The sequence below is a fragment of the Gorilla gorilla genome, chromosome 20 (genome assembly GCF_029281585.2).
Source record: "Gorilla gorilla gorilla isolate KB3781 chromosome 20, NHGRI_mGorGor1-v2.1_pri, whole genome shotgun sequence".
In the NCBI taxonomy this organism is placed as follows: Eukaryota; Metazoa; Chordata; class Mammalia; order Primates; family Hominidae; genus Gorilla; species Gorilla gorilla.
Window position 1 is genome coordinate 62,258,512 of NC_073244.2, and position 16,446 is coordinate 62,274,957.

General features: G+C 59.2%; 1 protein-coding gene across 1 annotated transcript; it reads right to left on the reverse strand.

Annotated features, from left to right (window-relative positions):
* Positions 1 to 2,029: 2,029 nt before the first annotated feature.
* On the reverse strand, positions 2,030 to 16,393 carry KCNC3 (potassium voltage-gated channel subfamily C member 3). The gene is given in 6 exon segments (XM_031003845.3): positions 2,030 to 2,263; positions 7,555 to 7,651; positions 7,653 to 7,681; positions 7,925 to 8,116; positions 10,284 to 11,391; positions 15,524 to 16,393. Coding segments are annotated over 6 exon segments (2,433 nt in total). The 3' UTR covers positions 2,030 to 2,126.
* Between the last annotated feature and the right edge of the window lie 53 nt (positions 16,394 to 16,446).

Genomic DNA, 16,446 nt, shown 5'->3' on the forward strand with positions numbered 1-16,446 from the left:
CCCTCACCCCCTTTCCCCGCCTCCTTCGGCTTTCGTGAAGGTCAGGGGAAACGGGGGGGCTTGTTAAAGAAGTTGAACCCTTTGGCAATATAATCAGTCCCCACCCCGTACCCTGGTGTCTGGAGCCCCTAGCCCTTTGCCCCGCCCCCACCAAAACCCGCCCCACCCCTCACCCCTGATTCACCAGGGTTTAGGGTCCGAGGGAAGGATGGGGGGGACTCAAAATGCCCCTTGCATAGGAATCGTTGTATCGAGAATCGTGCTCAGTGACGCCCCCCATCCACCCTCGGGTGGGGGGTTCCTGAGGCCGTGGGAGCAGAGGGAGGGAGGTGGCTAATTCCGTGGGACCCCGGCTCCAAAAGGGGGGTCCGCTAAAGAGTCTGGGACCGGTGTGGTCTCTGGGCTTGGGGGAGGTAGCGCATCCTTGAGCCAGGATAGGAGGTGGGAAATGATTTTCCACCCGCGAGCGTGACGCGGTGAGGACCGCTGGGGAAGGGGGGCTGGGATCCCAGCCGAGTTGGGTGTTGTCGGTTCCCAATCTTCTGATATTCCAGTGTTCCTCCCTTCGGGAACAGCCTCTGTGATCATTTGTGGACTACTTTAAATGGAAACACTCTTAACCTAAATAAACCGTGTCCTAGCCAAGCAGCGATGCCTGCACTTACCGGCTTCTGTACAAAATGCGTATTAGAGACAAAACTTTTAAAACAAGTGTTTGTCCTCATACTGCCTCAAACCTTAGCACACCACCAAAGGTACAAATACAACCCTCTGGGAAACACTGGTGTCTGTGAAGAGGGTACCTTTGGGGCACCATCTCAGGGAAGGGACTCAGGGTTAGGCGTAAGACAAAGAGGGTGCTTGGGGAGGGTCTGGTTCCCTGGAATTGCAGACAGGTTGCGCCTATCTTGGAAGTTCTAGCATCAAGGGAACCTGGGCTGGACAAGTCTGTTAGGGCTTTGGGGATATGGGTGCGGAACAGGCCTGAGGCTTTGGGGGTGTCCAAGAAATGTCAGTTGTGGGAAGGATTTGGAGCATCCCAAAGGCTGAATTTGAGCTGAAAAGAGCTGGGTCAAGTCTTGGAGGTTTGAGAAGTGCTGGGATGCAGTTCAGGGAATTTGGTGGGGGTGTTTGAGGTGGCAGGAGTGGGGAGGGAGGGTGGTTCGGGGAGCCTCTGTGTGCAGAGGTTAAGTCGCAGGAGTGTGTGGGGATTGGGAGATGTGGCGTGCCAGGGTCAGTCTCAGAATTCTGGGTGCAGGTCTCATGTCCTGGGAATGGAGGGAGATAGTTGGGGAATTTCGTGTGCTAGGGCCAGATCATCCCAGGAATTCTGGGATAGGAGGTCTGAGTCCATGCAGCAAGAATAGAGGCGAGCAGGTCCCTGGGGGAAGGGGCGGATGAGAGGGTGAAATTCACCAGAGGAATTCTCCTAAAGGCTGAGGGAGCAGGTCCAAAGCCCGCCCCGCCCTCCCACCACCTGAGCTCAACTCGGCCCCGCCCTCCCGCCACCTGAGCTCAACTCCGATTTGGGGCTTGGGTAACTGTTCCTCCTTCCCCTACACTGTTTCTAGTTTCTGGTTTGTTTTCTCCTAATCAACACACAGGGTTGGTTGTCCTCCTGGGGTGAAGGATGGGAAGGCTGGAGACCTTAAAGGCCAGCCCGACCCCCGGGAGGTGCCAGCCCCCTTCCCAGAGTGCCTGCCCCTCAAACCCGCGCATGCGGCCCCTGGCGGCTTATTGCTGAGGTGGACTTGGAGTGGGGGCTCCAGGTTAGGGAAGGCATGCAGTGTGTGGGGGGAGGCGCCCCAAGATGTAACTGGCATAATTTGGACTTATTTACACAAGTTGATGGCAGGAGGATGTCCTATGGCTCGTGGAGACCTGAGAAGGCTTTTTTGGGGGAGGGAAGAGTTGGGGGGACGGGCTGTGGCCCCTCTCTCCATCCTGGGGGCCCAGGTTGGGGGTGAGGGGCCCGGGGGTGTCTGCTGGCATCGTCATCTCGGTTGCATATTATTAATGACTTTTTGATTTTTTTTAAAAAAACCCTTTTCCCCACCCCCCACCCCCAGCTCCTTTGACCTTCTTCCCGGTCACCCCCGAGTCCCCCCACAGGGGGGAGGGGAGCGCTAAAGGATGGAGGGCAGGGTCGGGGGAGCGCGGCGGGCGGCCCGGGGAGAGCCAGGGGGGGTGGCAAGGGGCGCGAGGCGCAGGGACACCCCGCTCAGGCCCGCGATGCTGCTGAGGCTGCGGGATTTCTCGTAACCTGGGGGGTGGGGAGGTGTGCAGACACAGGGGGGAAGCACGAAGATGGGGTGCAGGGAAGGGTCCGACAGAGAGACCCAAGGCAGGGAGAAAGAGACAGAGAGAGACATGGAAGGGGAGGACAACAGATACCCAGAGAGACAGAGAAGGCAAGAGAGACAGAGTCAGGCAGACAGAGACACAAAAGGACGGATGACAAGAGACAGATGGACAGAGATGGACCAAGGAGATGGAGAGAGAAAGTGAACAAATCGGGGAGTCAGTCAACATCGATGAGAAAGGGGGAGACATCGGGGAGGGGAGAGAGACTCCGGATTAGGAGGCAGGCTGGTACCCACCGAGCCTCCCCCGCCCCATTCCCACCACAGTCCACCCCCCTTCCCCCCCTCCATTGGTCCCCTCATCTGAGGCAAAAGGTGGGGGGCAGCAAGGCGGGATGGTGGGCGGCAGGGGCGTGGGGAGGGGCTGGGTGGAATGCATGTGGGAGCAGCCAGCGGAGAGGGCAGGGAACGGTGCGGCCGCCGTGGTGGGGCTGGGGGCTGACCTAGTTGTAGGGAAAGAGAGCAGGCAGGGGGTGGGGTCTGCAAGGGGGCTGAGTGGAGCGAAGCTGGCAGTGCCCTTGGGGAATCAGATGAGAACTCCAGGAGCAGTGGGGGTGGGGTGGGGGGGAGGGAGGCTCCTCCGGAAGATTCTAAGGACGGGGTCGGGGGTGGGGGGCGGTGAGGCGGAGGGCTGGGGAGAGGGACATCTTTAAAGGGTCCAAGAAGGCTCTGAGCTTCTGACGGGTGCGGGAAGGCTCTCACAGGCATCTCACAGCTAATGGGACTCAAGATCCAGCAACAGTGTGTGTGGTTTCTGCAAAGCCTGGGGCTGCCTGCAGGGTTCTGCACCCCCGCAGGGAGCTCTGTGGCTTTTCCAGGCAACGCTAAGGGAGCTGTCTGGACAAAAGGTGTCTTGATCGTAGGAGAGAGGGCTTGGGGGGAGATTTGAAGCCCAGTGTCTTGGGGACACCCCCTCCCAGCCATTCCCAATTGCTAACCTGGGGGGAAGGGGCAGGGGGGGACCGAAAGTCTCGCGAGGTCTCAGGCGGTGACAAGAGCTGGGGACAGAAATACACAGAGTCACGGGGGTGGGGAGAGGATGGTCAGGGGAAACCCCCCAACACAGCCTCACTGTTGGGGGGACGGAGAAACGCCGCCGGGATCTCTTCCTCCTCTCTGGTGTTTTCCGCGGGAGGGGAGCAGTGAAATGGGGGGCGGCTGAGACATCAAATATGGAAGGAGCTTCCGGGGTGGCTGGGGAGGGGGAGGGGAGGAGGAAGGATGGGAGGAGGGAGAGTGCTGGGGAGGAGTGGGAGCCAGTGATCACGTGAGGGCAGATGTAGGAGGGAGGAGCAGGGGTGGAGGACAAGCCTGGAGGGAAGGAGGGTCTTGGGAGGACCATAGGGGACAATTAGGGAGGGAAGAAGCCTGGCGCAGTGGCTCAGACCTGTAATCCCAACACTTTGGGAGGCCAAGGCAAGCAGATCACTTGAGTCCAGGAGTTCGAGACCAGCCTGGCCAACAAAACCCCATCTCTACTAAAAATCCAAAAATTAGCTGGGTGTGGTGGCAGGCACCTGTAATTCCAGCTACTCTGGAGGCTGACGCAGGAGAGTCATTTGAACCTGGGAGGCGGAGGCTGCAGTGAGCCAAGACTGCGCCACTGCACTCCAGCCTGGGCGACAGAGCGAGACCCCATTTCAAAAACAAAAACGAAAGGGTTGGGAAGGGAAGGTTGTGGTGGGAGAGACTCTTGGGGGAAGGAGCATGGGGGGCAATAGGCCAAAGGGGTCTTGTGGGAGGGAGGGTTGTGGGGCTGAAGGACAGCAAGGAAAAGGCTTGGGGAGGGCTGGAGGGGGAAGGATCCAGGGCACCAGGGGTAGAGGCTTTAGCCAACCCCATCAGCTCCAGCCATGATTTGAGTTCAATGAATGGATTTTGGCATCATAGGCAAGAGAAGCAGGGACCTCCCCCACCCAGCCACCCCCACCCCAATCCTCCCTCACCCATAGGCCCACACCTAACCCACACCCTCTCCCCCTCAATCCCATAGGGGCCCCTCTAGACGTGGGGGTGGGGAACAGAGGAAGGTAAAGGACTGGGAGTGGGTGCAAGCAGGGGGAGGAGTTAGATAGGAGCAGGGAGGGGAGTAGGGGGGTAATGAGATGGAAATGGACAATGACGGGGAGGTTGCAAAAAGGAGAGGTGGGGGGGATGGAACAAGAGGAGCCAGACAGTCCCCCCTCTGGACTAGGAGCCCAGAAGCCTGGGGTCTCGGCCCTTGTGCTCTGTGGCCTGGGGTGGTGGGTTGGTTGTGGCCTTCCCTGAACGTCTGTGGAACACAGGGGTTTAGGTGAGGCCATTCCTGGAAGCCCCCCAGGTTCCCCTATGGCATCTCCTTAGGCTGTGGACAGGGATCCTTTAGGATGTGTCTCTGCATTGCTAAAGAAGATTCCATAGACGGTTGTTGAATGAATGCATGATGGATCACATACCTTCAGGTGGCTTCCCTTCACGTTTAAGATAAAGTCCCGCCTTCTCACCATGGCCGAAAACCCATCCTGATCTTTCTCCCTGGACTCCAGCAGCCCTCTCCCCTTGGCCACTGGGATCAGCCTCACTGTGCTCCTTGCTGTCCCTTGAACAAGCCAAGCTCATCCTCCACCCCCTCCCCCAGGGAAGCTCAGGGCCTGTGCACTTGCTGTTTCTTCTGCCTGCCTGGCCCTTTTCACCCTCCAGGTTCTGTGTCACCTCCTCAAAAAGTCCTTTGCAGAACTCCTTTTCCTCCCCCAGAGACGGGGTCTTACTCTGTCCCCCCAGGCTGGAGCACCATGGCACAATCATGGCTCACTGCAGCCTCCCAGACTCCTGGGCTCAGACAGTCCTCCCACCTCAGCCTCCCAAGTAGCTGGGTCTACAGGCATGCACCACCACACCTAAGTTTTTTGTTTTTGAGGAAATGGTCTTGCTCTGTTGCCCAGGCTGGTCTCAAATTCCTAGGCTCAAATGATACTCCCACCTTGGCCTCCCAAAGTGCTGGGGTTATAGGCGGCAGCCACTGTGCCCAGCCAGACCTCTTTAACTGAAGTGGCCAGAGTAATAGTCTTGTTCTTTTATCTTTATCTTAATTGCTTCTTTTCTTCTTCTTCTTTTTTTTTTTTTTTTTTTTTTTTTTTTTTTTTGAGAGGGAGTCTCACTCTGTAGTCCAGGCTGGAGTGCAGTGGTGTGATCTTGGCTCGCTGCAACCTCCGCCTCCCTGGTTCAAGTGATTCTCCTACCCCAGCCTCCCAAGTAGCTGGGACTACAGGTGCCCACCACCATGCACGGCTAATTTTTGTATTTTTAGTAGAGATGGGGTTTCACCATGTTGGCCAGACTGGTCTCGAACTCCTGACCTCAAGTGATCCACTGTCCTCGGCCTCCCAAAGTGCTGGGATTACAGATGTGAGCCACCCCCCTGCCCGGCCTTAATTGCTTATTTTCTGCTTCTTCCTATGAGCGGCTGGAAACTTTTCCTGTAAAAGGCCGGATAGTAAATCTCTTTGGCTATAGGGGCTGTATAGTCTCTGTCCCAATTATTCCACTCTGCTGTCGTGGCTTAACATGGTTGTGTTCCAATAAAGCTTTGTTTACAAAAACAGATGCTGAAAGATCAGGCCCTCAGGCTGGAGTTAGTTTGCTGACCCCTGCTCAATCAGGCCCTTGCTGGAGTTAGTTTGCCCCTTACAATCTAGAGACTGTAAACCGTGATGGCAGATTCACGCTTTGTTTTATCCCAAATCTGTAGTGCCTGCAACTGTGTTCTCAAGAATCAGTTGTGGCCATGGGTGGTGGCTCATGCCTGTAATCTTAGCACTTTGGGAGGCCAAGGCAGGAGGACTGCTTGAGCCCAGGAGTTCAAGACAAACCTGGCCAACATAGCGAGACCCCAACACTTGAATCCAGGAGGCGGAGGTTGCAGTGAGCCGAGATTGCACCATTGCACTCCAGCCCAGGTGACACAGCAAGACAGTCTCAAAAAAAAAAAAAAAAAAAAAAAGAATCAGTTGCTGAAACAGTGAATGAATGGATTGAATACATGAATGAAACGAGCTAGGAGTTGGCTCGGATTGTTACAAGGATTAAAGAATATATGTTAAATTCCTAGCATGTGGTAAGTACTTGGTGATATTTGCTGAATGATTCGTCTACTAAATAGCACCACAGTCTTATCCCCCTCACTTCTGCATGGCCGGCAGCCCCCAGTCTGTCCCTTCTGATCCCTGACCCCGACTCTCGTCCCTTCCTCTCCATCCTCACAGCCCTGGCCCCAGCTCAGGCTTCCACCTGTCACCTCAGCCTCCTCTCCAGCCTCCTAACTTCCAGCCTCCCACCTCCAGTCCATCCTCACAAGACCCCAGAGCTGCCCCTCCCAGCTCACCTGCCTCCTCCCCAAGCCCCTAGACAAGGTTGCAGCCTCTCAGCCCGGTGCCTGCCTCATATCTACCTGAGAATCCTCCCTCCACAGTCTAGTCTCCTAAGCTCTGTCCTGCAGTTCCTTTCAACCGTTCCTGTCGATGGGATTTCTTCCTCTGCGTGTGGTCAGAACTCCTGCTCAACCTTAAGGCCCCACTGCAGGTATCGAGTCTTCCCTGATGCCCGTCCCCGTCCCCTGGGAGTTTCTAGTGTTCCTCTCACTGTCTGTACTCCCTCCATTTTAGCATACATCGCCTCAAACCGTGACTTTCTAGGTCCGTGTCTGACTCCTGTTCCAAAGCGGAAGCTCCTGGGGGCATGGTTTTTGTTCACGGTTGAACTCCCCATGCCCAGTACCTGGGATGCGTGGGTGCTGTCTAAGCGCTGGCTGAATTCACAGGGGCATGGACGGATGGCTGAGCCTTTCTCTCCCCATTCTGCACCCAGAAGTGTTCTGGGTATGCCCTCCGTTTTCCTGATTGAATTTTTTTAAAAAACCCTAGGACCAAGGAGGGAGGCAGAGATGTTGATGGGGGTGAGGATGGGGTCGGTCGTGAGGGCAGGTGCAGTGTGGGAGGCAGGTTTGAGTTAGTTCGGGGGTTAGTGAGGAGCAGGATGAGTCCTGGGTAGGTGGGTGTGGGGTCAGTGTCAGGAGCTGGGGGTTAACTGGGTGCAGCTGCTTGCAGTGAGGGGGCCGAAGTCTCGGTCAGTGGGGGCTGCATGTTCTCAGAAGGGTTAGTCAGGCAGGAGTGGGGAGTCTGGGGGTCCAGGGGATCAGAGGGTGGGGGCTACTTACCCTGGGGGGAGGGGGTTCGTCCACTAGGGGGATATCCAGGCCGCGGCGTTGGCGTTGAGGTCGGGCAAGAAGCTTGGGGGGCCTGGCTTACGCCAGTCTTGGGGGGGCAGTGGGGGAGCACCAGTGGCTGGGGGTGGGGGAAGAGGCCAGAGGGTTGGGGGGAATGGACATGGAATAAAGACAGGTGAAGGGTCAGTGGTGAGGAAACTTGGGGCGGGGGTACAGGGAAGATCTGGGAGGGAGGCAGTTTGGGGCCAAGGGAAGGGGGAAGGGAAGTCCACCGCCTCCTCCCCCATTCCCCTCTCCTCCCTCCCCTGGGCAGGGGAGAGAGAGGGAGGGTCCCAGGGGGTCAGTAGGGGGGGCACCTCACCTTTTCGGATGGAGCCATCAGGGGAAGGGGCATAGTCGGTGAGGAGGAAGCAGGCTCGGTCCCGGCTATAGCGGCCACGGCTTCCAGGCGTGATGGGGCTCTTGTCTTCCGGGGACATGGCGGGCTGGTCAATGGCTGGGCAGTCCTCGTGGGCAAGCGCAGCTGCTGCCGGATCCCCATTGGGGCGAGGATCTGCATCCCAAGGGGGTCAGACCAAGGAGAGAGTGAGGTGTGGTGAACACGCGGTGGGGCAAGATGTCTGCGAGGAGCAGATGCTGGAAGGGTCGGCGGATGTTTGGCACTGGAAGTGGAGATTCAAGGGCAGGGTGATGGGAAGGAGTGGCCAGGAGGGTGGCAGGGGGCACAGCTGGGAGAGGGTATCAAGGGGGCGCGGCTGGGGGGTGATCATGGGGGGTGTTGAGTGCTGGGAAGGACGACTGCAGTTGGGAAGGGTGGTCTGGACAGGGAGTTGGACAGATTGTGGTGGTGCAGGGAGGTGTTGAGAGCTGGGATGTGGTGGTGGTGCCAGGTGTGGGGTGCCAGGAAGGGTAGGACTGGGGTGGGATGCTGTTTAAAGATATGGTCTGGAGCTGGCCACATTGGCTCATGCCTATAATCCCAGCACTTTGTGAGGCTGAGGTGGGAGAATTGCTTGAGGCCATGAGTTTGAGACCAGCCCTGGCAACATAGCAAAACTCCATCTCTACAGAAAATAGAAAAATTAGCTGGGTATAGTAGTACACGCCTATAGTCCCAGCTACTCTGCAGGCTGAGGCAGGAGGATCACTTGAACCTGGGAGGTCAGCCTGCAGTGAGCCATAATGGTTTCACTGCTTCAGCCTGGGTGATAGAGACCCTGTCTCCAAAAAAGATAAAAGATGCCAGGCGTGGTGGCTTACGCCTGTAATCCCAGCACTTTGGGAGGCCAAGGTGGGTAGATCACTTAAGGTCAGGAGTTCGAGACCAGCCTGGCCAACATGGTGAAACCCCGTCTCTACTAAAAATACAAAAATTAGCTGGGCACGGTGGCGGGCGCCTGTAATCCCAACTACTCCGGAGGCTGAGGTAGGTGAATCACTTGAACCCGGGAGGCGGAGGTTGCAGTGAGCCAAGATGTTGCCACTGCACTCCAGCCTGGGAGACAGAGTGAGACTCCGTCTTGGAATAAGAAAAAAAAAGAGAGAGATGGTTGCGGATGAAGCAAGCTGGGTGTTGGGGAGAAGGTGAGGCAGTGTTGGGGGGTGGTTGGCTGGAGCGAACTTCGGGGGGCTTGGCTGGGGTAGGGGTAGCGGGTGGAGGCATGGCTGGAGATGTGGCAAGCTAGGAAGTGGCTGTTCAGGGAAGAGTGCTGGGCTCTGGGAAGGGCACCAAGGGGAAGGGCTGGGTTAGGTGAGAGATGGGAGGTGGGACGTGGGGGTCCCCTAGGCTCTGACTCCAGCTATTTTTAACTGGTGTGAAACTGGGTCAGCGGCTGAGGGAGCAAGATGGGGGCCAAGTGGCCCAGCTCCCTTTCTTGACCTACTTAAGGCGGGGCGGTGCAGGGGGGGGCCACCAGCCTCTCCTTCCTCCTAGACTCCCAAGCCACTGCCTCTGAGGCATAGACACCCCCTGGGGGAGGAACACACACAGAAGCACAGGTAACTTTCTTCTCCCTCATCTCTCTCGCTTGTCTCTTCCTCTGAGCAGCACCTCTCTGGATCTCTCTCTGGGACCCTCCCAGGCTGCCCACAGCAAAGCCGACTGACCAGGCCTGGTTTCCATTCTGCCCTGGGGGCTCTGCCCTGGCCTGACTCTCCGTTTTGAAGTCTGTCTGCCTCTTGGGCTTGCTGTCATTAGAACCCAAACTCTCTGCCACTGACCGCCCCCACCTCCGCCCAAAATCTACATCCCATCTCTCTCTGGTCTCCATGACAATCTCTCGGTTTCTGACTCCCCGCCTCAGACCCTATCGGCTTCAGTCTCTCTTCCCTCAGGGCTGTCTCCCGGATGCTCAGATGCTGCTACGTTCCCTGGGGTTCTGCCTCGGGTCTGCCTGTGATTCCTGTGAGACCCTCTCTGTCTCTCTGAGCCCCACGCTCCTCCCGGTCCCTCTCTCTGCACAGCTGATGACACTGCCTCTGCCTTGCCAGCCCCTCTGAATACCCTGCAAATCTGTTTCTCCCCAAAACTCTTTCCCATGAAACCTATGTCTCTGTGTGATTATCTGTGCCTCCTTCTTCGCCTGAGCTCCTGCTGTTGGTTTTTTTCTCCCTCACCTCTTCGACGCCAACCACCCCAGGTTCTCTGAACCCCGGCAGCTACCTCCCCAGTCCTCCCCGGGTCTCCACCTGTGCCCCCAATCCCTGACGCCCAGGCTCACCTGCCCGGTTGATCTCAATCACCTCCTCCTGAGCCAACGGGCAAGGCTCGCCGGGGGCTGGCAGAGGAGGCAGCCCCATGATCCCCAGCCCACCCGCTCCCCCCCTGAGCAGCCCGGGGTGCGTGTGGGGCCCCGCTGGGTAGGCCCCGGCCACAGTCACCCCCATGGAGGGTGGGGTGATGGGTGGCGGCGGGCTGATGCCCCCGCTGCCGTGGTGCGGGTGGGGCGGGGGTGGCGGGGGTGGGTCAGGCTTGCAGTAGTTGGGTGAGCCCGGTTGCGGGGGCCGGGGGATGTGTTTGTTCTTCTTCTTGGGCAGCTTCTGCTTGGCCATGGCCAGCGAATAGTACATGCCAAAGTTGTTGACAATGACGGGCACGGGCATGGCGATGGTCAGCACCCCCGCCAGGGCACACAGCGCCCCGACCAGCATCCCCGACCACGTCTTGGGGTACATGTCTCCATAGCCCAGGGTCGTCATGGTGACCACGGCCCACCAGAAGCCAATGGGGATGTTCTTGAAGTAGGTGTGGTTGGAGCCCAGGATGTCATCGGGGTCGGCGCCAATGCGCTCAGCGTAGTAAATCATGGTGGCGAAGATGAGCACCCCCAGGGCCAGGAAGATGATGAGCAGCAGGAACTCGTTGGTGCTGGCGCGGAGCGTGTGTCCCAGCACGCGCAGCCCCACGAAGTGCCGGGTCAGCTTGAAGATGCGCAGGATGCGGACGAAGCGGACCACCCGCAGGAAGCCCAGCACGTCTTTGGCGGCCTTGGAGCTGAGGCCCGAGAGGCCCACCTCAAGATAGAAGGGCAGGATGGCCACACAGTCGATGATGTTGAGGCTGCTTTTAAGAAACTCCACCTTGTCTGGGCAGAAGGTGATGCGCATGAGGAACTCGAAGGTGAACCAGACCACGCACACCCCCTCCACGTAGGTCAGGAAGGGCTCCGTCTCCACCTCCACGTTGGTGATGTTCTCCGGAGGTGCCCCGGGGATCGGGGAGGCCTGGGTCACTGTCTTGTTGCTAATATGGATGAAGCCCTCATGGGTTTCCAGGCAGAAGGTGGTGATGGAGATGAGGATGAAGAAGAGGGAGGCGAAGGCCACATACTGCAGGGCAGGGAGGGAGAGAGAGGGGGAGAGGTGACCTAGGCATCGGGTTGGCCATAACATCCAGAAGACCCTTCCAGTGCCCCCTTCCCCAGCCTCCTGGGCCCAAACTCTGGGCAAAATCCAGGTGTCTCAGCCCTGTGGCTCCATCACTTCCAGAATCCCATTCTCCCCTCTAAAGCTAGCAAAAGGGGAGAGAAAGGAACAGAGGCAGTTGGAGAAGAGCTGGCCCCAGCAGACGCAGCAGATGGGCAGCTTCTTTCCTTGGAAACATTTCTGGCCCCTTGCTGTTTCCTAGACCACCTGCCCCCACCCTCCTGTTCCCTGTGTCCTATTTCAGGGCCCCCCAGCAGGGTCCACAGGTTCTGCTGTGGGACGGGAGCCACCAGGCCTAAGATCACACATCCTGTGTGTCTCGGAGGCTTTAGGGCTCAGCTTGGAGCTGAGCAGAGGGGAAGGGAAAAGGTGGGCAGGGAGGCAGAATCATGAGGTGGTTAAGAGTCAGAAAGCCTGGGTATGAATCTGGCTTTTAACCTGTCAAAACTGGGCAAGGAGACTGAGCTTTCTGAACCAGAAGTTTGTAGTGGGATTGTTATGAGGATTAAATTAGATGAGCCTACGAAGGACTTGGCTCCAAACACAGTGCTTGGAGCAGTGCCTGGAACACACTAGGGAGACCTGAGCTGTTGTTAGGGTATGCAGGCAGCAGTTAGTTGGGGGGCAAGGTCAAGGCCTCACCCAGAGAGGACAGGGCAGTGGTGGTGCCACAGAGGGGAGCTGGGGGTCAGGGCCCTTAAGGGAGGAGGGGTTGAAGGGTTAAGCCTGCAAAAATGGAAGAGGAGATAAAAGAGGAGAGTCAGGCAGGGTTTAGGGCCCTGAAGAGGAAGGAGAGTCACTGGCCTGGACATTGTGGGAGAAGGCAGAGCCAGGGCCAAAGAGAAGTTAGGGCATTTGCCAAAGGGGCAGAGAATGAGGGGTGAAGGGTCCTGAGCCATTTCAAGATGGGGGATAACCAGAGTCCTGCCACACAGTGATGTGGGTTTTGATGAAGGCCTAGAAGAGGAGGGAGTGGGGTCAGGGTCTTGGAGAAGGAAAGCAATGGGCCAGGCCCCTAGAGATGTCATGGGCTTTATCAGATATGCAGAGGGGTGGGAGGGGAGAGGAGTGCATTGGAGAGGGAAGGAAGACAGGTGTTATAGTAAAGAGAGGGTTTTAATCCTGTGGGTAGTGGAGGAGGGAGGGCATGGGGAGTTTTGCTATTAATCAGGGGCACAGAGCACGGGGAGGCCACTGCTGGACCACAGAGAGGACCTTGGACTTTGGGGTGGGCCAAGGGCCAGCACTGTCCCTCTGTGTACCCCCCTTCCTCCACAGGGGTTGGGCTCTGGGCTTGACTTCACTGAGGTGCAGAGCTGGGAAGTAGTGGGTGGAGAGTTTCGGGGCCACAGAGAGGACCCTGGACGTTGGGGTGGGCTGGCGGCCGGCGCAGGTCCTCTCTGAACTCCCCCCCACCCCCACCTTCGCTTCTCTGCAGTGGTTTAAGAGGCCAGAGGCCTTCGCAGAGCGCATGCCTGGTTCCCCGCCCCCTCCGAGCCGGGCGCGCGGCGCTAGCTGCGGCACCGCAGTGGGGGCGGGCCAGCCGGGCCGGGGGGCGGGGCGCACGGCGGCCAGTACCGCGGACAGCTCCCCCGCCGCAGTGCGCAGCCGCAGCGGCTCGGGGCCGTCTTAACCCCTTCCGGGCCGGAGCCTAGTATTCAACGCGCAGCCGCAGTGTTGCTGCTTTCCGGCGGGAGGCCAAGGGCCAAGAGTCTAATTAACTCCTTCCCTCCCAGGGCACAGGGAAAGGTGGGCACCCGCCGCAGTGCGCAGCTGCAGAGGCTGGACGGCGTCGGGCTGGTTTAACCCCTTACTCCAGAGTGTGTCAAAAGCAGAAGGGGTAGGAGGGCATGGAGTCTCTGTAAGAAGGCAAGGAGTGATTACGAGGAAGGGGGCGGGGGCAGGGGGCTGTAGGGTCGGACCCTCCACTTTGCTTTGGCCTCAGCTCCCAACTCTCTCAAGCCATCTCACTGGGAGGCTGGAAAGGGCTCGGCACACCTTGGACACCCAAAACACATTGGCGGAGTAAATGAGTATCTCCCGTAGCTGTCCCGAACACCTAGCCTGACCATCACAGAAGAACTCTAACTTCATCCCGCTCCTCACCTCAGCACCCTTCAATGGGGTCACAGGAGAGAAGGGCGCCCCGGCCATGGGGGAAGGAGCCGCTCAGTGTCTTGAGGGGGCATCCAGGGCCATGTCCCTTCCGCACCTCCTCTTCCCCACCTCCCCCCATCCAACCCCAAATCTCGCCAACTCAGCGCTTTCTGGGGACCAAACTTTATGCGGTGGCTCCAGGCGCCCCCCCGCTCCCTCCCCCGGCGCGAATGCGGCACTGCGGCTCCGCGTCCTTCCCGGCTCAGGACGCGGCACGGTGGGGGGAGGGGGCCAAGACCTGCTCCTCTGGGTGTTTGGGTCCCCAGGAGCCCAGGAGGGGGTCCTGGGATCGCTCTTATTTCCCCCATTTCCAATTGCCCCCATTTTGCACTGCCCCCCTTTTCCACCACATTCTCCCTCCGGGGTCCCCGGGACAGGGAGGAAGTTAGTAGGAGGAAATGGTTCAGGAGAGAACACAGGGGGAGGGTAGTCATTTAGCCTAGGAAGTTATGGATGCTTGAGGAAAGTTTTCTGGGAGCGATGGAGAGAGCTTTGGGGAAAATCTAGAATTTGGAGAGAGAGAAGGCTCTTTGGTTCACTTTGATGGAGGGGGACAGACTGAGGGGCTAGGTTCTGGGTTTTGCACGGGGGGGGGGAGGTTCGAGAAAGGAAGAGGGCAGGTGGAAGGAATCCCAGGGCAAGGTAGAAAGAATTGTAAGTTATTTTGAGATGAAAGTTTTAGGGCTGATGACTTGAGGGGCATCCCAGGGTTTGAGGTTAGAAAAAGTTCTAGAGCAGGAGGGAAAGTCACTTAGACTAGGAAAGGGGCTGTGGGGGCTTTGGATGGGGGGAGTCCCAGGGATAGAGAGTGCACTGTACAGTTAAAATGATGGAGAGGAGAAGCTGCGAGGATCCATGGAGGAGGAAGAACAATTCTGGAGGACATGTGAGGGTTCTGGAGAGGAAAGGCATATGATGGGGGCATGGGATGCTTCTGGAGACACTGAGGAGGAGTGTGAAAGGCTTGGGGGAAGTCTGGAGCTTTATGGGGAAAGTCCTTGAGATGGGAGTTGGCGTGGAGGTTGAAGAGTGTTAAACACAGAGTGAACACAGAGGGGGCCTGGAGGTTCCAACGGAGAAGATGCCCCAAGACTCAGTATTGCAGTGAGGGGGAGGTGAAAATGTCCAGGCAAGAACAAGTGGAGGTTCAGAGGGGTCCAGAAGGCTGTGAGGTTGGGGTGGGGGAGTTTTCTTGAGACTTTGAGAGCAGAACATACTGCAGGAAGGGGGTGGAAAAAATAATCAGGAGATTCAAACTTGGAGAGAGAGGTCTTCTGGGAGAGGGGCCACGGGGTGAATCGGGGAGGTGCTGGGAGAGACTGAGAGTTGAATAGGGGGCCCCAGAGAGTCTGGAGAAGGCAGGGAAAGTGGGGGTCAGGGCTCACAGGGCCTAGGAGAATTTGAGGGCTGAGAAGGGATGTCTTCTGAGGGGCTGGGGAAGGTCCAAGAAACCAAGGGCTGGACGGTGACCAAGAGTAGTGAGAAGAGATTTGGAGGGGCCCAGGAGACATGAGGGTTGGGGAGGGTCTCAGAGGAGCCCAGGAAAGGTGGGGACCGGGTTGTTCAGAGAAGCACGGGAGATTCACGGTCTGGAGGAAGTGTCTAAGCGTCTAGGGTGGCCTTGGCGGGGGAGGGGGAACTTTGGAGGGGTCTGCAAGAGCCTGAAGGTTGGAGATCCGTCTTTGGAGTATCTGGGGGATGGCTGCGAGAGGGGGGTGTGTTCGGAGGAGCCCAGGAGACTCAGGATTGGGGAAGAGGCTTCTAGGAGACTGAGAAGCCTAGAGGGACCCGGAGGGGTGGAGCTGGGGCGCTCCTGGGAGACTGGGGGCGCCTGGAGAGGCGGGGGTGGGGTGGATGGGGGCCCCGAGAGCGCGCTCACCCTGGCAGCCCGCGACGAGTAGGGGTCCTCGAAGAGCGCCCACACGCGGGGCTGCCAGCGGCGCCACCATGTGCCGCCCGCGCCGCCCGCGCCCCCTGGCGGCCCCCCGGCGCCGCCGCCCGCGTCCTGGAAGCAGAGGCGCTTGAGCTCGCCGCCCGCTCCGTCCAGGCCGCCGCCGCCCGCGCCCGCCTCGTCGTCCAGGCCTCCGTCGTGGGCGCCTGCGGCGTTGGCGGCGTTGGCGGCGCCCGCGGGGTCGGGCGCCTCGAAGGAGTCGAGCGCCTCCTCAGCGTCGCGATGCTGCCGGTAGGTCATCCAGCAGCAGGCCTCCACGTCGGTCTCGTCGATGCCCCAGAAGCCGAGCTCCTCCTCAAACAGGGGCCCGCACACGTCGGCCGGGCAGTGCAGCTTGCCGGTGCGGTAGTAGTTGAGCACGTACGCGAAGACTCCCGGGTGCCGGTCAAAGAAGAACTCGTCGGCGCCCGGGTCGTAGTCGAAGCGTGCCGCCGCCTCGGGCTCCGTCAGGCCGGCCAGCCGCGTCCCCGGCAGGGTGCGCAGCGTCGAGCGGTACGTCTCATGGCGCACGCCGCCCACGTTGATCACGATCTTGCCGCTGTCGCCACCGCCGCCGCCGTGCCGCCCCATGGCCGCCGCCGGCAGCCCGGGGCATGGCTCGGCGCGCCGGCCCCCGGGCCCGCGGGGTGCCGGGGGGCCCGCCGGGGACGCGGCGGGGCCGGGCTGCGCAGGCTGCTGCTGCTGCGGCGGCAGCGGTGGCGGCGGCAGGGACTCGGGCGGCTGCGGCGGTGGCGCCGGCTGCTGCTTGCTGGCCCCCTGGCGCCCGCGGAAGGACGAGACGCAGACTGAGCTCAGCATTGGACGGGGGGCGGGGCGGGAGGGGCGGGGACGCAGGGGGCGGGGACACAGGG